General features: G+C 42.3%; 1 protein-coding gene across 7 annotated transcripts in view; it reads left to right on the forward strand.

Moving 5' to 3' along the window:
* The window catches only part of abcc3 (ATP-binding cassette, sub-family C (CFTR/MRP), member 3), a 67,039-nt gene that overhangs the window by 10,071 nt on the left and 34,790 nt on the right, over positions 1 to 22,178 (forward strand). For all 7 annotated transcript variants that reach the window (XR_005996524.2, XM_041858730.2, XM_041858729.2 and 4 more), the window contains exons 2-7: positions 14,932 to 15,108; positions 15,400 to 15,525; positions 18,549 to 18,686; positions 19,927 to 20,052; positions 20,140 to 20,201; positions 20,473 to 20,604. Coding sequence is in view for 6 of the 7 variants with exons in the window: in XM_041858730.2 (XP_041714664.1) it covers positions 14,932 to 15,108; positions 15,400 to 15,525; positions 18,549 to 18,686; positions 19,927 to 20,052; positions 20,140 to 20,201; positions 20,473 to 20,604 (761 nt within the window). In the remaining variant the exon portion in view is untranslated. The remainder of the gene's footprint in view (positions 1 to 14,931; positions 15,109 to 15,399; positions 15,526 to 18,548; positions 18,687 to 19,926; positions 20,053 to 20,139; positions 20,202 to 20,472; positions 20,605 to 22,178) is intronic.

Genomic DNA, 22,178 nt, shown 5'->3' on the forward strand with positions numbered 1-22,178 from the left:
ATATGCACACACCACCATTTCAATTCACCAATTTGGACTATTTTGTGTATGTCCATTACATGAAATCCAAATAAAAATCCATTTAAATTACAGGTTGTAATGCAACAAAATAGGAAAAATGCCAAGGGGGATAAATACTTTTGCAAGGCACTGTAGATATATACTTTCTATGCCATCATTAAGTTCATACACCAATCATTATGTTCATACAACAATTATTATGTTCAGAACTCATAAGGGGCACAATTAACTTGAGTTGAGACAGAGATCACGATAACAAGGCAGCGTTTTACTGTACTTCATATCAGATTCCAGTCACACTCACAATGTACAGTAGTTCTCATTAGAGAAGACTGATGATATCAGACAAATCAATGCTTTCTTCCAATGCCAACAAAACAAATACACTGAGTGCACAAAACATGCTCTTTCCATGACAGACTGAACAGGTGAATCAAGGGAAAGCTATGATCCGTTATTGATGTCACTTGTTAAATCCACTTCAATCAGTGTAGACGAAGGGGAGGAGACAGGTTAAAGAAGGATTTTTAAACCTTGAGACATGAATTGTGTATGTGTGACATTCAGATGGTGAATGAGCAAGACAAAAGATTTAAGTGCCTTTGAACAGGGTATGGTAGTAGGTGCCAGGCGCACTGGTTTGAGTGTGTCAAGAACTGCAATACTGCTGGGTTTTTCACGCTCAACAGTTTCCCGTATTAAGAATGGTCCACCACCCAAAGGCCTTACAGCCAACTTGACACAACTGTGGGAAGCATTGGAGTCAACATGGGCCACCATCCCTGTGGAACGCTTTTGACACCTTGTAGAGTCCATGCACTGACACATTGAGGTTGTTCTGAGGGTAAAAGGGGGTGCAACTCAATATTAGGAAGGTGTTCCTAATGTTTTGTATACTCAGTGTAGATAGCTCATTACTTTTTTAATCACCATCGGGAAATTGCACACTCACCGTAACCACTGACTGCAGCGATTGAGTAATCCTGGCACCCAGAACCAAATCAGCTACTGTTAAAGGGACATTTCTAAATTGTTCAACTTCATATTCATAATCTCCAGCTCCACCCAAACATCAACATTTGTGAAAATGGCTAGTTTCTATGTTTTGTAGTAAAAAAGATAGAGGAAGATAAGTGTTTCCAATAACATCATCAACCAATTAGTAGGCAGTTAGTGGGCAATGCCTACTCATAATTGGTTTTAAAATCAGCACGATGCACACCAATGATGTCATTGGAAACACTTACAGTATCTCCCTCTATATTTTTTAATACAAAACATAGAAACACACAATTTTCACATATGTTGATGTTGGGGTGGTGCTGGACATGAATATGAAGTTGAAAAATGAAGGCTGTCACGACAGATTGATACTGTGATTTTATTGTGATTCCAAAAATATTGCTCACCATATGTCTGCTGCAGAGGGACAAGAGATAGCCATGAGAAAAATAATTTCGATCAGTAGCTAGGTTTCCATCTAATTGCCGACAGATCTTCATTAGGGCTGGATGATATATCCAAATTAATTTGATTAATTCGAATGTATGTTTTTTTCCAAATACCTGTATCACAAGAATCACGTTTTTGTTATTTTTCCTTTTTACGAGAGTTTATGTCCGCTTGTTCTCGTGTTCTATTTTTGGTCTCGTCTCCTTCACTCCTCTGCTGTCCTCACCTTCCCATTTACAGCAGAGATCTGTACAGTCGTGGTCAAAAGTTTTGAGAATGACACAAATACTAATTTTCACAAAGTCTGCTGCCTCAGTTTTGATGATGGCAATTTGCATATACTCCAGAATGTCATGAGGAGTGATCAGATGAATTGCAATTAATTGCAAAGTCCCTCTTTGCCATGAAAATGAACTTAATCCCAAAAAAAACATTTCCACTGCATTTCAGCCCTGCCACAAAAGGACCAGCTGCCATCATGTCAGTGATTCTCTCGTTAACACAGGTGAGAGTGTTGACGAGGACAAGGCTGGAGATCACTCTGTCATGCTGATTGAGTTAGAATAACAGACTGGAACCTTTTAAAAGGAGGGTTGTGCTTGAAATCATTGTTCTTCCTCTGTTAACTATGGTTACCTGCAAGGAAACACGTGCCATCATCATTGCTTTACACAAAAAGGGATTCACAGGCAAGGATATTGCTGCTAGTAAGATTGCACCTAAATCAACCGTTTATCGGATCATCAAGAACTTCAAGGAGAGAGGTTCAATTGTTGTGAAGAAGGCGTCAGGGCGACATTTTGGGTGCATGGCCAGGAAACTCCCCAGACCTTAATCCCATTGAGAACTTGTGGTCGATCCTCAAGAGGCGGGTGGACAAGCAAAACCCCACATATTCTGACAAACTCCAAGCATTGATTATGCAACAATGGGCTGCCATCAGTCAGGATGTGGCCCAGAAGTTATTTGACAGCATGCCAGGGCGGATTGCAGAGGTCTTGAAAAAGAAGGGTCAACACTGCAAATATTGACTCTTTGCATAAACTTAATGTAATTATCAATAAAAGCCTTTGACACTTATGGAATGCTTGTAATTATACTTCAGTATACCATAATAACATCTGACAAAAATATCTCATAACACTGAAGCAGCGAACTTTGTGAAGACCAATACTTGTGTCATTCTCAAAACTTTTGACAACGACTGTATATAATGACGAGATGCACATCTCCGGAGTTGTTGTCCCAAAGGCAGGAAGACGGGCAATAAACTTAGGTCTAAAATAAGCCCATAGAAACACATTGGCCTTATTTTGGACAGATTTGAGCTCTTTTAGATCTTTGCGTCTTCCTCTATGGTTTACACACACACTAAGTGGACAGGCTAACATGCTTTTCAAACAGTCGGAGACAGACAGAAGGGTGTGTTCATAACAATTCAACTGTTCAACCTTGTTAGCTAGCAAATACTGTAGATCTAACTTGAAATATAAAGATTAGCTGGCTAATCACTAGCACATGGCCTTGAGTGTTCATTTTCTATAGCCTAATGCCTGCTACAAGAAGTTATCATTATTAGTGAATGTGCATTATTCATGGTTCTAGTAAAATTTCTGAGATAAAAGGGCATTTTCATAGACAGACTTGAAAATCAGATCAGTGATTTTTGCAAAAGAAAAGCAGGTTCAATTATTTTCATAAAATAATTAAAAAATGAGTGGGTCTTATGGTTGTGGAAGGCTTATATTTAGCCTAGGTATAAATTCACAAGCCCTGAATTCATTAGATTATTTCTGACTGTTTGAAGTGTATGTGACCTTTTAATTGTACAACAATGCTTATTTAGAGATATACACTACATGAAAACACTAAAACTGGACAGTTTTATCTCCATCTCTTCATTCAAAGACTCAATCATGGACACTCTTACTGACAGTTGTGGCTGCTTCACGTGATGTATTGTTGTCTCTACCTTCTTGCCCTTTGTGCTGTTGTCTGTGCCCAATAAGGTTTGTACCATGTTTTGTGCTGCTACCATGTTGTGCACCTTCCATGCTGTGTTGTCATGTGTTGCTGCCATGCTATGTTGTTGTCTTAGGTCTCTCTTTATGTAGTGTTGTGGTGTCTCTTTTGTTGTGATGTGTGCTTTGTCCTATATTTTATTTAGTTATTTAATTTTAATCCCAGCCCACGTCCTTGCAGGAGGCCTTTTGCCTTTTGGTAGGCCGTCATTGTAAATAAGAATTTGTTCTTAACTGACTTGCCTAGTTAAATAAAGGTTCAATGAAATAAAATAATAAAATAAACATGACCAAACGTATGTGGACACCTGCTCGTTGAACATGTCATTGTATGTTGTAGTGTTAAGATTTCCCTTCAATGGAACTAAGGGGCCTAGCCCGACCCATGAAAAACAGGCCCAGGCCATTATTCCTCCTCCACCAAACTTTATAGTTGGCACTAGGCATTGGGTCAGGTAGCGTTCTCCTGGCATCCGCCAAACCCAGATTCGTCCGTCGAACTGCCAAATGGTGAAGCTTGATTAATCACTCCAGAGAACGCGTTTCCACTGCTCCAGAGTCCAATGGCAGCAAGCTTTACACCACTCCAGCTGACGCTTGGCATTGCGCATGGTGATCTTAGGCTTGTGTGCAGCTGCTCGGCCATCTCAACCCATTTCATGAAGCTCCCAACACACAGTTCATGTGCTGACGTTGCTTCCAGAGGCAGTTTGGAACTCGGTAGTGAGGGTTGCAACCGAGGACAGACGAATGGTACGCGCTTCAGCACTCGGCTGTCTTGTTCTGTGAGCTTGTGTGGCCTACCACTTCGCGACTGAGCCGTTGTTGCTCCTAGACGTTTCCACTTCACAATAACAGCACTTACAGTTGACCGGGCAGCTCTAGGAGGGAAGAAATTTGAACTGACTTGTTGGAAAGGTGGCATCCTATGACGGTGCCACGTTGAAAGACACTGAGCTCTTCTGTAAGGCCATTCTACTGCCAATGTTTGTCTATGGAGATTGCATGGTGGTGTGCTTGATTTGATACACCTGTCAGCAACGGGTGTGGCTGTAATAGCCGAATCCACTAATTTGAAGGGGTGTCCACATACTTTTGTGTATATATAGTGTGTATCGTGAATCGCCCATAAGTTTGAAAAAATCGAGATGTGATTTTTTGGCCATGTCACCCAGCCCTAATCTTCATGGAAATACACCTTTTAGTGTCCTTATCAAAACGTCAAATTCTAAAGTTTGCCTGTGTTGAACTGTGGGAGAAAAAAAAAATATATATATATATATATATATAGCTCAAAAAAATAAAGGGAACACTTAAACAACACAATGTAACTCCCAAGTCAATCACACTTCTGTGAAATCAAACTGTCCACTTAGGAAGCAACACTGATTGACAATATATTTCACATGCTGTTGTGCAAATGGAATAGACAACAGGTGGAAATTATAGGCAATTAGCAAGACTGGTTTTGCAGGTAGTGACCACAGACCACTTCTCAGTTCCTATGCTTCCTGGCTGATGTTTTGGTCACTTTTGAATGCTGGCGGTGCTTTCACTCTAGTGGTAGCATGAGACGGAGTCTACAACCCACACAAGTGGCTCAGGTAGTGCAGCTCATCCAGGATGGCACATCAATGCGAGCTGTGGCAAGAAGGTTTGCTGTGTCTGTCAGCGTAGTGTCCAGAGCATGGAGGCGCTACCAGGAGACAGGCCAGTACATCAGGAGACGTGGAGGAGGCCGTAGGAGGGCAACAACCCAGCAACAGGACTGCTACCTCCGCCTTTGTGCAAGGAGGAGCAGGAGGAACACTGCCAGAGCCCTGCAAAATGACCTCCAGCAGGCCACAAATGTGCATGTGTCTGCTCAAACGGTCAGAAACAGACTCCATGAGGGTGGTATGAGGGCCCGACGTCCACAGGTGGGGGTTGTGCTTACAGCCCAACACCGTGCAGGACGTTTGGCATTTGCCAGAGAACACCAAGATTGGCAAATTCGCCACTGGCGCCCTGTGCTCTTCACAGATGAAAGCAGGTTCACACTGAGCACGTGACAGACGTGACAGAGTCTGGAGATGCCGTGGAGAACGTTCTGCTGCCTGCAACATCCTCCAGCATGACCGGTTTGGCGGTGGGTCAGTCATGGTGTGGGGTGGCATTTCTTTGGGGGGCAGCACAGCCCTCCATGTGCTCGCCAGAGGTAGCCTGACTGCCATTAGGTACCGAGATGAGATCCTCAGACCCCTTGTGAGACCATATGCTGGTGCGGTTGGCCCTGGGTTCCTCCTAATGCAAGACAATGCTAGACCTCATGTGGCTGGAGTGTGTCTGCAGTTCCTGCAAGAGGAAGGCATTGATGCTATGGACTGGCCCGCCCGTTCCCCAGACCTGAATCCAATTGAGCACATCTGGGACATCATGTCTCGCTCCATCCACCAACGCCACATTGCACCACAGACTGTCCGTTTTTTATTTTAAATAAATTAGCAAACATTTCTAAAAACCTGTTTTTGCTTTGTCATTATGGGGTATTGTGTGTAGATTGATGGGGGAAAAAACAATTAATCAAATTTAGAATATGGCTGTAATGTAACAAAATGTGGAAAAAGTCAGTGTCTGAATACTTTCCGTAGGCAATGTGTGTGTATGTGTATGTATATACAGTGAGGGAAAAAAGTATTTGATCCCCTGATGATTTTGTACGTTTGCCCACTGACAGAAATGATCAGTCTATAATTTTAATGGTAGTTTTATTTGAACAGTGAGAGACAGAATAACAACAAAAAAATCCAGAAAAATGCATGTAAAAAATGTTATAAATTGATTTGCATTTTAATGAGGGAAATAAGTATTTGACCCCCTCTCAATCAGAAAGATTTCTGGCTCACAGGTGTCTTTTATACAGGTAATGAGCTGAGATTAAGAGCACACTCTTAAAGGGAGTGCTCCTAATCTCATCTTGTTACCTGTATAAAAGACACCTGTCCACAGAAGCAATCAATCAATCAGATTCCAAACTCTCCACCATGGCCAAGACCAAAGAGCTCTCCAAGGATGTCAGGGACAAGATTGTAAACCTACACAAGGCTGGAATGGGCTACAAGACCATCGCCAAGCAGCTTGGTGAGAAGGTGACAACAGTTGGTGCGATTATTCGCAAATGGAAGAAACACAAAAGAACTGTCAATCTCCCTCGGCCTGGGGCTCCATGCAAGATCTCACCTCGTGGAGTTGCAATGATCATGAGAACGGTGAGGAATCAGCCCAGAACTACATGGGAGAATCTTGTCAATGATCTCAAGGCAGCTAGGACCATAGTCACCAAGAAAACAATTGGTAACGCACCACGCCGTGAAGGACTGAAACCCTGCAGCGCCCGCAAGGTCCCCCTGCTCAAGAAAGCACATATACATGCCCATCTGAAGTTTGCCAATGAACATCTGAATGATTCAGAGGGTGAAAGTTTTGGTGAAAGTGTTGTGGTCAGATGAGACCAAAATTGAGCACTTTGGCATCAACTCAACTCGCCGTGTTTGGAGGAGGAGGAATGCTGCCTATGACCCCAAGAACACCATCCCCACCGTCAAACATGGAGGTGGAAACATTATGCTTTGGGGGTGTTTTTCTGCTAAGGGGACAGGACAACTTCACCGCATCAAAGGGACGATGGACGGGGCCATGTACCGTCAAATCTTGGGTGAGAACCTCCTTCCCTCAGCCAGGGCATTGAAAATGGGTCGTGGATGGGTATTTCAGCATGACAATGACCCAAAACACACGGCCAAGGCAACAAAGGAGTGGCTCAAGAAGGAGCACATTAAGGTCCTGGAGTGGCCTAGCCAGTCTCCAGACCTTAATCCCATAGAAAATCTGTGGAGGGAGCTGAAGGTTTGAGTTGCCAAACATCAGCCTCGAAACCTTAATGACTTGGAGAAGATCTGCAAGAGGAGTGGGACAAAATCCCTCCTGAGATGTGTGCAAACCTGGTGGCCAACTACAAGAAACGTCTGACCTCTGTGATTGCCAACAAGGGTTTTGCCACCAAGTACTAAGTCATGTTTTTGCAGAGGGTCAAATACTTATTTCCCTCATTAAAATGCAAATCAATTTATAACATTTTTGACATGCGTTTTTCTGCATTTTTTTGTTGTTATTCTGTCTCTCACTGTTCAAATAAACCTACCATTAAAATTATAGACTGATCATTTCTTTGTCAGTGAGCAAACGTACAAAATTAGCCGGGGATCAAATACTTTTTTCCCTCACTCTGTGTGTGTGTGTATGTGTGTGTGTGTGTATATATATATATATATATATATACAGTGGGGGGAAAAAGTATTTAGTCAGCCACCAATTGTGCAAGTTCTCCCACTTAAAAAGATGAGAGAGGCCTGTAATTTTCATCATAGGTACACGTCAACTTTGACAGACAAAATGAGGAAAAGAAATCCAGAAAATCACATTGTAGGATCTTTTATGAATTTATTTGCAAATGATGGTGGAAAATAAGTATTTGGTCAATAACAAAAGTTTTTCAATACTTTGTTATATACCCTTTGTTGGCAATGACACAGGTCAAACGTTTTCTGTAAGTCTTCACAAGGTTTTCACACACTGTGGCTGGTATTTTGGCCCATTCCTCCATGCAGATCTCCTCTAGAGCAGTGATGTTTTGGGGCTGTCGCTGGGCAACACAGACTTTCAACTCCCTCCAAAGATTTTCTATGGGGTTGAGATCTGGAGACTGGCTAGGCCACTCCAGGACCTTGAAATGCTTCTTACGAAGCCACTCCTTCGTTGCCCGGGCGGTGTGTTTGGGATCATTGTCATGCTGAAAGACCCAGCCACGTTTCATCTTCAATGCCCTTGCTGATGGAAGGAGGTTTTCACTCAAAATCTCACGATACATGGCCCCATTCATTCTTTCCTTTACACGGATCAGTCGTCCTGGTCCCTTTGCAGAAAAACAGCCCCAAAGCATGATGTTTCCACACCCATGCTTCACAGTAGGTATGGTGTTCTTTGGATGCAACTCAGCATTCTTTGTCCTCCAAACACGACGAGTTGAGTTTTTACCAAAAGGTTTTATTTTCGTTTCATCTGACCATATGACATTCTCCCAATCCTCTTCTGGATCATCCAAATGCACTCTAGCAAACTTCAGATGGGCCTGGACATGTACTGCCTTAAGCAGGGGGACACGTCTGGTACTGCAGGATTTGAGTCCCTGGCGGCGTAGTGTGTTACTGATGGTAGGCTTTGTTACTTTGGTCCCAGCTCTCTGCAGGTCATTGACTAGGTCCCCCCGTGTGGTTCTGGGATTTTTGCTCACCGTTCTTGTGATCATTTTGACCCCACGGGGTGAGATCTTGCGTGGAGCCCCAGATCGAGGGAGATTATCAGTGGTCTTGTATGTCTTCCATTTCCTAATAATTGCTCCCACAGTTGATTTCTTCAAACCAAGCTGCTTACCTATTGCAGATTCAGTCTTCCCAGCCTGGTGCAGGTCTACAATTTTGTTTCTGGTGTCCTTTGACAGCTCTTTGTTCTTGGCCATAGTGGAATTTGGAGTGTGACTGTTTGAGGTTGTGGACAGGTGTCTTTTATACTGATAACAAGTTCAAACAGGTGCCATTAATACAGGTAACGAGTGGAGGACAGAGGAGCCTCTTAAAGAAGAAGTTACATGTCTGTGAGTGCCAGAAATCTTGCTTGTTTGTAGGTGACCAAATACTTATTTTCCACCATAATTTACAAATAAATTCATAAAAAATCCTACAATGTGATTTTTTGAAAAAAAATTCTCAATTTGTCTGTCATAGTTGACGTGTACCTATGATGACAATTACAGGCCTCTCTCATCTTTTTAAGTCGGAGAACTTGCACAATTGATGGCTGACTAAATACTTTTTTCCCCCACTGTATATAATATATATATAATATAATATATATATATATATATAATATACAGTTGAAGTCTGATGTTTACATACATTTAGGTTGGAGTCATTAAAACTCGTTTTTCAACCACAAATTGCAGTCTATTCTTGTTCTGAGAAATAAAGGCTATTCCATGCGAGAAATTGCCAAGAAACAGAAGATCTCGTACAACGCTGTGTACTACTCCCTTCACAGAACAGCGAAATCTGGCTCTAACCAGAATAGAAGGAGCAGTGGGAGGCCCCAGTGCGCAACTGAGCAAGAGGACAAATACATTAGTGTCTAGTTTGAGAAACAGACGCCTCACAGGTCCTCAACTGGCAGCTTCATTAAATAGTACTGGCAAAACACCAGTTTCAACATCAACAGTGAAGAGGCGACTTCTGGATGCTGACCTTCTAGGCAGAGTTGCAAAGAAAAAGCCATATCTCACACTGCCCATCTTAATCTTTTATTTTTATTGGCCAGTCTGAGATATGGCTTTTTCTTTGCAACTCTGCCTAGAAGGTCAGCATCCCGGAGTCGCCTCTTCACTTTTATGGATATATACAAAGAGATGTCAATTGAAAAATTGTAAAACGAAACAAAGTGCAGCTAGTTTGCAGTTTTTCCAGCTTCAGTTTGCAGTGATTGTGTTAGCTCTGTTGTTGGCTAGCTCCTCTGAACAACAGTGTCCTGACGAGTGAGCACATTTTCTATGCCAGGAAAAATCGCGCCTCATTAGCTCATTGTTATGGATGTTTCCAAATAAATGTCACTAGAAAACAGCTTAAACAAATGCAAATGCAGCTACTTTGTTGTTATTCTGGCTGCATTGTTTGACGTGACTGTAAGTAAACCGTAGTTGGCTAGCTAGCAAGCAAGGGATAAGAACGTTACCAGCTAGTATGGCAATAGAACATTTAGAACTAACGATTGGGTCGTGTCCATAGATACAGAACAAAAAGACTGAACGACTGGGTCGCGTCTCTGGCAACCGAACCGATAGAACGAACGACCAGCCGGCTTGGGTATCAACTCTAGATTTGTGTCGGGACTATATCTTGTGGAAGGATGAAATGGTATGAATAAATTCATAAAAATAACGTTTTTAATGAAAATATTTCAACCATTATTATGTTGGTAACCCATTGTATAAAAGTGATAATGCCCTCAAAGCCGGTGTTTGGAGGATATATTGGCACGGTTTGCCTGCCCTCAACTTCAGCTCGGGCCTAACAACACCCGTGCCAATATATCCTCCAAACACCGGCTTCTCTGGCATTATCACTTAAATAATCCACATAATCATTCACATTTCCTGTTGCTGCAGGATTATTTTCCTGCTGTGAGAAACTGGTCAAATTAAGATAGCACATCTCTACAGTGTAGTCGCACACCTACACCATTCCTTTGTTGTATGTAGAAATACATCTGCCCATCTCTCTTACATTTGAGACATTTAGCAGATACTCTTATCCAGAGTGATTTACAATAGTGAGTGCATACAATTTTGTCAGTTATCAGTTTCCGCCATTCTAGCCATTTGGGAGATGGGACTCGTGCTCCGCAAAAGCAATGCTTCCCGCTACTCTTTCTTCCTCTCTGTCTCCTTTTGCCTTACTTGTGTCAGCCCATGATTTATTTGCATACACTACCTTGACAATGCAAAGTTATCAATCATGCTCACAGAGGGTGTTACATACATTAATTTCCCTAGATGGGGGATGGGAGAAAAAAGCTAGCTTCTAGACTCACCATGACACTGCGACGCTATAACTCTTGACGTGTTGATGTCAAAGGACTATTAATGTTAATTACTACACCAAAAAGTAGAGTTTGATTCTAGAATTGGTCCCAATGATAAACTGAGCAATAATAACCGGCCAAACATTTGCATTCATTCTCGAATCAGCCTTGTCACTGGCATCAAAGGAAGGTGACCTTCCTTGGACAAACAGCTATTTATCTACATACTTCAGTATCACCCCCGTAATGTAATATTTGTTCTCCAGGACAAGGACACTAAAGTCATTAGCAGAGAGATGGCTGCTAGCTACCGCTCTCAAACTGGTTAACACAACCCAGCAGGCCTGATTTTAGATGCAAAACATACAGTAAATACTGACTAGTGCTGCTAACCATCCGCCATCTGTACTGAAGGTTGATGAGACAAGCAGACTCTACAGAAAGGAAGGGCTGGGGTGTATCACACATGTACCAGCCGGTCATTACAGTAGATATAAACAGTTAGGCTAACCATAGCTGCCATTCTACAAAACACAACCTACCACACACATCACAACCTACAGTATTGCTCAACCATGGCTTCTACTCTACACACCACAACCTACCATCCAACCGTAGCTTCTACTCTACACATCACAACCTACCATCCAACCGTAGCTTCTACTCTACACACCACACCACAACCTACCATCCAACCGTAGCTTCTACTCTACACACCACAACCTACCATCCAACCGTAGCTTCTACTCTACACACCACACCACAACCTACCATCCAACCGTAGCTTCTACTCTACACACCACAACCTACCATCCAACCGTAGCTTCTACTCTACACACCACAACCTATCCGCAGACCTGGCCATTGTTCTCATCACATAGAGAGGAAAGGCAAAGGCCACGCTTTGTGACTCACTGAGCGCAAAGTCAATGTGTTTTGTTTTCTAATGCTCAGGCTGTTCCCTAGTGTGATATTTATTTGAGCTAGTGATGCAGCTAAATAATGACCACACTGGGGAGGTGCCTAGCCTGACGCAACATACCACGTGGTACAATGGAAAACTAGCAACATGGTTATACAGAGTTTGGCTTGTTAGCCAGGCTAGGGGCAAACCTTCACTTTATTCAGTCACTTCATTCAGTTCAGTTTGATTTACACAACCATACTGTGTATTACTGTGTCCTGTCATATAATATGATTCAGTCATGATGCTCTGCTCTTTCAGTCATGGTCTGCTCTTTCATCCTGGCCATTTAAGCAGATGGGCCAAATGTAAAGTAATTATATGTATAACTATAGGCCTACTGGAGACCAAAGTGCCGCATTCATTGTTGTCAACTGATTTATACTGGTTTAATTGGAAGGAATGGTATGGTACATGTGAGTTCTTTGGCTTTAAAAGGGCATCTGAACAAATTAGCCTTAATCAAGTCTGGCAACGTGAATATCTACAAATAAATGACGTCTTGCTTATCATATTCACAAATATTTATAAATTTTGCTGTCCAGCTGTGGTCATACAGACACACATGCGCACAAACACACACACCACACACACATATACACACGGCGTGTGTACACACACTCATGCACACACGTTCATACACACTCCCCTGATGGGTGCCGACAGGCAGAAACATGGGCAGCTGTGTTTATCTAGCAAAGTATCTGGGGTTGGGCCTCTTCTACTCTGTTCCACCACTGGCTGGTCCTTAAAAGCACATTCACCACTGGCTGCCTGCCACACTGCAGATATGAAGTTTGATATGATATGCTTTCCTCTCATGTCTTTGAGATATGGCTGCATCCTTTAGCTATTCATGGTAAACACTTCCATAGATACTCACACTGGCTTTTGGGATTGTTATCAGGCCTCACAAAACCGGTAGCACTTTAGTTGTGTTAGTTATGCTATAATGCCTACATAGCACTGTCATAATAATAATATGCCATTTAGCAGACGCTTTTATCCAAAGCGACTTACAGTCATGCGTGCATACATATTTTTTTTGTGTATGGGTGGTCCCGGGGATCGAACCCACTATCTTGGCGTTACAAGCGCCGTGCTCTACCAGCTGAGCTACAGAGGACCACAGTCATAAGACTGACATAGCAGCTGTCATTAGGAGTTATAACAGCAAATGTCTGTTTATGACTATGATGACTTACCGGGTCCCGTAACTTTACTGGGAAATGACCTTATTTGCATACTGTACATATGCTAACCTGTAATATTATATTTGTTCTCTTTTGAGCCCTAAAATGATTAAAAGGAAGTAAGCTCTGACAGAAATGTAATAAGCAGTCACTTGTCTTCATTATGAGTCCCTGCCTTGTTGTCCAGTCTCACTGACTCTGGTTTAATTAAAGGCCCAGTGCAGTCATAAATGAGATTATACTGTGTTTTGTATACATTTCCACACTACTGTATGAGGTTGGAATAATATTGTGAAAATGATAATTGCCCTTTTAGTGCAAGAGCTGTTTGAAAAGACTGGCTGAAACTTCAGTCTGTTTTGGTGGGATGGAGTTTTGGCCTGCCTGGTGACATCAGGCGGTAAATTAGTTAATAGACCAATAAGAAAGAGTTCCAAACCTCTCTGCCAATAACAGCTAGTTTTCAGTTCTCCCCTCCCCACTCAGACCACTCCCAGACAGTCCTACCAAATTCTTGCTTGAGAAATGGCTCTTTGCTAAGAAGCTATTTTGATATTGAGCTGTATTGGACCTTTAACTTCGCTTTATTGAAATAGAATGGAGTTAACTATGACCATAAGCTATAAATATATGCTAAATGGCATATACAGTGAGTATACCAAACGTTAGGAACACCTTCCTAATATTGAGTTGCACCCCCCTTTTTGCCCTCAGAACAGCCTCAATTCGTCGGGCATGGACTCTACAAGGTGTCGAAAGCGTTCCACAGGGATGCTGGCACATGTTGACTCCAATGCTTCCCACAGTTGTGTCAAGTTGGCTGGATGGCCTTTGGGTGGTGGACCATTCTTGATACACACGGGAAACTGTTGAGCATGAAAAACACAGCGGTGTTGCAGTTCTTGACACCAGTGCGCCTGGCATCTGCTACCATACCCCGTTCAAAGGCTCTTAAATCTTTTGTCTTGCCCATTCACCCTCTGGATGGCACACATACACAATCCATGTCTCAATTATTTCAAGGCTTAAAAATCCTTTGTTAACCTTCATCTACACTGATTGAAGTGGATTTAACAAGTGACATCAATAAGGGATCATAGACCGACCAGGTGAATCCAGGTGAAAGCTATGTCATGGAAAGAGCAGGTGTTCTTAATGATTTGTACACTCAGTGTATTTGTTTAGTTTTTAAACTATTTTTCTATTTGATCTTTTATGCACTTTGAGATTATTCTTGTATAATGAAAAGTGCTTTAAAAATGTAATAAACTATTCTTATTATGAAATAGGATGTTTGAGAGTAATGCAGTTTGTTTCAGTATCACAAGATGCTTCTAAGAACTACTCAGTTCTTAGTGTCCGTGATTCAACCTAGCCGCCAAGTTGTGGTTTTCCCCTCTACATTTGCATGGAAGTTTACAGTATGAACACTGTCCCTTGTACGTAACTAGGCTAAGTACAGCAACAACCTATCACATTTTTCACAAGCGTGTGCGTGTCCCTCTCTCGACCCCTAAGACAGCTAATGTCATGCCCCACTGGATAAGTGTTTGATGATTTGACATTTAAAGGGTATTGGTCTCATCCCATTGGTCTCCGTCTTATTTGATTCCAGGTAGCCAATCAGACGCTCCACACAGACAGCCCAGACCTGCCGGAGTGTTTCCAGCTGTCAGTGCTGTCATGGCTGCCTTGTGTGTACCTGTGGCTTGCTTGCCCTCCATACCTCTTCTACCTCCAGAGGAACAACAAGGGTTACATCATGATGTCCATCCTCAACAGAGTCAAAACGGTGAGGGACCACACCACGCACTGGACTGCTGTAGGTGGACATGCATACACTGTCTGTCCGGTTGTCTTTCTCTCCATCTCTCTGTCTCCATCTCTCTGTCTTTCTCTCTCGATGCAATACTGTCTGTTGCCTGAGGCCCTTATTAGATGAGTTAGTTGATGCACGATAGGGGAATAGTGGAAATATTTATCAGACAGGCTAATGACCAGTACTGGGAAACGTACCAGACTCCTGCTCAGTTTTGGGTCTATTTCTCTCTCTCTTTCTCCCCCCTTCCCTTTCCTCCTCTAGGTCTTTGGGTTGGCGTTGTGGATCGTGTGTTGGACAGATCTTTTCGGCACCTTCCATGAGCTGCAGCAGGGGGACACACAGCCACCCATCTACTTCGTCACTCCACTGGTGGTCGGCATGACGATGGTACTTGTACACAACAAACAGGGATGTGGCGTTGTAAACATACAGTACAGTCATACAGTACACCGTTCAACTCACTTCCTGAAAAATACCTTATATACCTTGTTGCTTAGTGACCAGTATTTTGAATCCATAACTTGTCATAGTCAATCAATCATGTATGTATTGTTGCAACCTGGACTCAGGGGTAGACGGAACATAGTAAACGTAAATCTGGAACACTCAAATTAGTATAATATGTTGTTTGGTTTGGTATGGTATGGTATGTATTCATTTGTGGATGTCCATCATCCATTTCGTATGATATGTTACGATTTACAATTTAAGTTTCAAGTTTTATTAGTCGTACGGGATATGCATGGTATACATTGTCCAATGAAATGCTTACTTGCAGGTTCCTTCCCGACAATGCAACAACCATAAGAAATTGAAAAAAATAAGAATACGAACATGAAGTAAATGGCAGTAGAATAGAATAACAATTTTAGTATAAGTATAATACAGGAAGGCACAATTTATAGTACAATATTTACATGTGTTTTGGGGAAGGGGGGGATGGGGAGCAAGTGTTTAAACTGAGCAGTATAATAAGAGTCTGGTAGCAGCAGTTGTGATGTGTGCTAAGGTGCGGAGATTCAGAGCAGGTGGTCAGTCCAGTTCAAGTGTTCAGCAGTCTGATGGCTTATAGATAGAAACAGTCTCTGAGCCTTTTGGTATCAGACCTCATGGTCTGATGCCGTCTGCCCGATGCTAAGGGAGAGAACAGCTCGTGGCTGGGGTGTGTGGGGTCCTTGATGATGCTGCGTGCCTTCCTCAGGCACCATTTTGAGTAGATGTCCTGGATGGGTGGAAGCACGATTTCAATTCGTATGACATGTTACGAATTGCAATTCGTACAATATGTTGCGAATTTGCAATACTTATATGTTACGAATTCTAATTTGTTGTGGCTAGCATTAGCTAGGTTGCTAGGTGGCTAACGTTAGCTAGTTGGCTAACGTTAGCTAAGTTAGGTTTAGGAGTTGTTAAAGGGTTAAGGGGAAGCAAAAAAATGCTTAGTAGTTGTAAAGTAGCTAAAAAGTAGTAAGTAGTTGCAAAGTTGCTAAAATACTAAAGTTGTCCGTGATGAGATTCAAACACGCAACCTTTGGGTTGCTAGACATTGGTGTTATACGCTCATCCATCCATAACGACCAACCACCCTCCTTTCGTTTTTTCCTTAAGTAACCTTCCCTTTTATGTAACCATATCAAAGGTAACATATCATACTAATTTGAGAGTCCCGGACTTTCGTTTACTATGTTACGTCTAGTCTGGGAGACCAGCCTGATTGTTGTTGTAGATCAGGGGTGTCAAAGTCAAATGGACGGAGGGCCAAATAAAAAATTTAGCTACAAGCCGAGGGCCGGACTGTTCGAATGTTCATTGAAAATTTTTTAAATGACGCATATAGTCTAGTGAACCTAATTGAACCTACTGAAAACCTAACAAATATATTCCAATATGATCAGATAAATAAAGCAATATTTTCTTATGGCTCTGTCAGTAATCTTTAATTTTCAACAGACACAAAAGACAAATTTCCTTTATATAAAAATCCCCATAACATGAACATTAAATGAAAGAAACCGGTATTCAAGGCACCATCAGTAGCCTATATTTTCTATTTTAGCAAAAGTGGGCTAAATTTACTTCAAAGAAAAAAACAATAATAGCAATTTTCTATCATCCACTCAACTGAAATATTTTTAAAATATAATTGGATTGAAATACAATAAAATAAAGTGCAAAAATCTATTAATCAAAAACAACACTTTGTTTAAGGAGAAGTAACATGCAGTGAAAACAAATATTAAACTTTAACTTTTAAACTTGAACTGAGTAAAAACTCTAAATATGTGATTGCACAGTAATGTTCACTTGTTTGAGGTTGAGGGTGATACTTGGTGGTGTCCCATCTTTTCCACAAGTTCATCAATGTTCGGGGTAAGGCTCTGAGCTGAGGAAATCCTCAGAATTGAGTGGAGGTGTTCAGCACTACCTACTCAGTAAATGGCCGGGCTGATTTAGCGATCTCTTCTGCCAAAATAAAACTGGCCTTGACAGCAGCCTGGCCTTGTGATTTGGCTTTTTTGAACAGAGCCTGTCGAGATTTGAGGCCTCGTTTTAATTCCTCTGCCTTTTGTAGCCTTTGTTCCATGTCCATATTCTTGTTTTTGTCCGCGTGTTTCGTTTCATAATGTCGTCTCAGATTATACTCTTTCAGTACCGCCACACTTTCTCCACACAGAAGACACACAGGTTTTCCAGCTACCTCCGTGAACATATACTCCGACTCCCACCTTGTTTGAAACCCCCGGTTCTCAGTGTCCACCTTCCGTTTTGCCATTTTTGATGGGTATCTGAAAGTTAATTTTACTGTGATGCTGACGACTGCTGTGCCAATAAATATTGAAATGAAGCAGCCTACTGCTCGGTGCGTCACCGTTGCATTGTGGGAAATGTAGTATTGGTGCGTGTAAAAGATCTGCGGGCTGCCGGCTTGCTGCGGTCTGCGGGCCGGTTCTAATAATAAATCAAGATCATCCCAGGGGCCGTAAAAAACCTTCTCGCGGGCCGGATGTGGCCCGCGGGCCTTGACTCTGACATATGTGTTGTAGATGATTAGATTGTCATTGTATTCCAGTAGCCTTTACAGTATGTTGCGTTCTCTAAGGTGTAGAATAAGCCTAGTGAACGTGCTGTTATTCACAGGCATCGTTGTGGAGCAGTTGCTATGCTGGTTCACAAGTTGTTGTTTTTATATCTCACATTTCTCTCTCTCTCTCTCTCTCTCTCTCTCTCTCTCTCTCTCTCTCTCTCTCTCTCTCTCTCTCTCATGCCCTATGCATGAGTGAGCGAAGGAGAGAGCAGAGCTGAGATGCATGTTCATCTTACATGCCCTGTGTGTTTCTGTGCTTATCTAAATCGTGTTATTTCAACGCCTCACTCTCTCACTCTCCCTTTCTCCCTCCTCTCTCTCTCAGTTGCTAGCTACGTTTCTGATACAGTTTGAGAGGTTGAGAGGGGTCCAGTCTTCAGGAATTCTCTTTATATTCTGGTTCCTGTCAGTGCTGTGTGCCATAGTGCCTTTCCGCTCCAAGATCCTACAGGCCAAATATCAGGTAAGATCAGGGTTTCCCCTAACGTGTACTGTATAGGAGGTGAAGGAGATGTTTAAAATGTATAGTCTCCATCATCTCCCTCCAGCTCTCTCCTTCCTCTTTTCCCTCTCTCAAAACATGTTTATCGCCCCCCTCTTCCTCCTTCCCTCCCTCTCCCCATCCCCCTTCCTTCCCTGGCTAAAGAACTTACGGTTGGTTTTTTGGGGGGTTACGCAGGGGGAGGGAGGGAGGGAGGGAGGGAGGGAGAGAGAGAAGAGAGAGAGAGAGAGAGAGAGAGAGAGAGAGAGAGAGAGAGAGAGAGAGAGAGAGAGAGAGAGAGAGAGAGAGAGAGAGAGAGAGAGAGAGAGAGAGAGAGAGAGAGAGAGAGAGAGAGAGAGAGAGAGAGAGAACAGCGATCCACAAAGAATTGGAAAACAAACCCAATTTTGATAAACTCCCTTATCTACTGGGTGAAAAACCACAGTGTGCCATCACAGCTGCAAGATTTGTGACCTGTTGCCACAAGAAAAGGGCAACCAGTGAAGAACAAACACCATTGTAAATACAACCCCTATTTATGTTTATTTATTTTCCCATTTGTACTTAAACTATTTGCACATTGTTACAACACTGTATATATACATTATATGACATTTGAAATGTCTTTATTATTTTGAAACTTCTGAGTGTAATGTTTACTGTTAATATTTATTGTTTATTTCACTTTTGTTTACTATCTACTTCACTTGCTTTGGCAATGTTAACATACGTTTCCCATGCCAATAAAGCCATTGAATTGAATTGAGAGAGAGAAAGAGAGAGAGCGAGAGAGAGATCGATCTGTTGTCCTAGCGACCTGCAGGGCCTTAGCCGTCTTATCTAACCTAAACTACTGAGGGCTGTCTAATACTCTAACATAATCTAATGCCCTAACAGTGGGGTCAAACCAGGCCAATATCAGTCCTGTGCTCTCGCTCTGGCTATTTATAATCCCATTGATCCTACCAAATAGCCCCTAGTTGTGTTTATATATTTCATTTGACTGAATGGCTTATGGTCAGGGAGACAAAGGAATGATTTTGGATGACTTAGTTGTTTTTAGCTCAGCAGGGTTTGGGGGACTGATCATAGATATCTAAGAGAGCATTTTAGGAGACTAAGACAGTTAGTGTATTGTCTGTCAGCTTCCTTAAGAAATGGCTTTCATAACAAAATGTCCTCCAACGGGTCAATAAAGTCTTTCTGCGTTCTTGTGTTTCAGAGTGAGATTTCAGACAAGCTGCGTTTCACCACATTTTATTTCTACTTCAGTCTGATCGTTGCCGAGCTTATCTTCTCTTGCTTCAATGAGAAACCCCCACTTTTCTCCAACATAGACACAGACCCCGTGAGTCAACACACACACACACACACACACATACACACACAGACACACACTCAGTGGCCTCTTCTTACTCTGCCATTTTCTCCTCAGAATCCTTGTCCTCAATCGACTGCTGGTTTCCTCTCCACTATGACCTTCTGGTGGTTCACTAGGTAACACGATTTCCCCCATACAACACATACTGTACAAAAATGATGTCTTGGTGTCGTCATTGTGTCTATCCTATACATTTGTATGGCTTGTTTCTACTTCATGTTCAAGTATTTTATTCCCACAAGCAATCAGTAGATTTGATCAATAATCAATGGAACTGCAAACAAGTCTTCTCTCTGTGCCCTGGTTTCCTGGACACGGATAAAGCCATTTCCAGGAACCTGCTCTTCATGAAGTTCCACTAATGTGTTGTGTCCCTCTCTGTCCCAGCATGGCCATCAAGGGCTATAAGAACCCTCTGGAAGCCAAAGACCTGTGGTCACTAAACAAGGGGGACAGTTCAGAGGTGATCGTCCCCAAGCTACTGCGGGAGTGGGAGGTGGAGCAGGCCAAGGCTCACAGGTAGGGAGGGATGGAGATAGAGGGAGGGTGGGAGGTAGTATAGGAAACTGAAAAAGTATTATTATACTGAACAAAAATATAAACATGCAACAATTTCAAAGTTACAGTTCATATAAGGAAATCAGTCAATTTAAATAAATAAATTAAGCCCTAATCTATGGATTTCACAGGACTGGGAATACAGATATGCATCTGTTGGTCACAGACACCTTTTAAAAAAGGTAGGGGCGTGGATCAGAAAACCAGTCAGTATCTTGTGTGACCACAATTTGCCTCATGCAGCGCAACACATCTCCTTCACATAGAGTTGATCAGGCTGTTGATGGTGACCTGTGGAATGTTGTCCCACTCCTCTTCAGTGGCTCTGCGAAGCTGATGGATATTGGCGGAACTGGAACACGCTGTCGTACACGTTCGATCCAGAGCATCCCAAACATGCTCAACGGGTGACATATCTGGTGAGAATGCAGGCCATGGAAGAACTAGGACATTTTCAAATTCCAGGAATTGTGTACAGATCCTTGCGACATGGGTCCGTGCATTATCATGATGAATGGCACGACAATGGGCCTCAGGATCTTGTCACGGGATCTCTGTGCATTCAAATTGCCATCGATAAAATGCAGTTGTTTTCGTTGTCCGTAGCTTATGCCTGCCCATACCATAACCCCACCGCCACCAAGGGGCACTCTGTTCACAACATTGACATCAGCAAACCGCTCGCCCACACAATGCCATCTGCCCGGTACAGTTAAAAACCGGGATTCATCCGTGAAGAGCACACTTCTCCAGCATGCCAGTGGCCATTTGAGAGAAATAAGCTTTTTGTGTGTATGGAACATTTCTGGGATCTTTTATTTCAGCTCATTAACATGGGACCAACACTTTACATGTTGCGTTTATATTCTTGTTCAGTGTATATTTCTAAGAAATTTTGAGTTGAGACCAGCATCCACATTTCCTCAATCTTTCCTGCAATGGACACATTCTATTTGGTGATTCTTATCTCAAAGGCTTCCAATAATTTCACTACTTCTTAGTAAAAACATAACAATACAATGTTTTATTATACACAGTTTGAAAATCAGTACCCTTATTTCCTTATTTTACTTGTTACAACAATATTGACCCAGTAGTACGAATGTGTAGAGAAGGGTTTCTCATGCTCTTGTTTAAGATTACACAGCCAAATGACACAGCCTAAGTCAACAGTAGTTTGCCCTTTCACATCTTTCCCAGAACTGTGGAGAGCTGAGGGAGGAAGTTGTCTTCATAGGCTTGGCTTGAGTGTGCATGCTTGTGTTTGTGCATGTGCACGTGTGTGAGAAAGATAAAGTGTTTTTCATGTGGCGCCAGCCAGTATCTCTCATATCTGTTCAAACACATGTTAGGATAGAAACCACTGGATTGTGCAGCACCTTTTGAGCATTTAATATGTTGAGTCAGTGTAAATTAAACATGCTACTATCAAAGATAGAAATCGCACCACAGATCAGTAAGATCAGTTGGAGAGAAATCGTAACAAAACACACAGATGGAACATTGGTACGTTGTTTACATCATACAGAGCATTC

This window comes from Coregonus clupeaformis, chromosome 31 (genome assembly GCF_020615455.1).
Source record: "Coregonus clupeaformis isolate EN_2021a chromosome 31, ASM2061545v1, whole genome shotgun sequence".
NCBI lineage: Eukaryota > Metazoa > Chordata > Actinopteri > Salmoniformes > Salmonidae > Coregonus > Coregonus clupeaformis.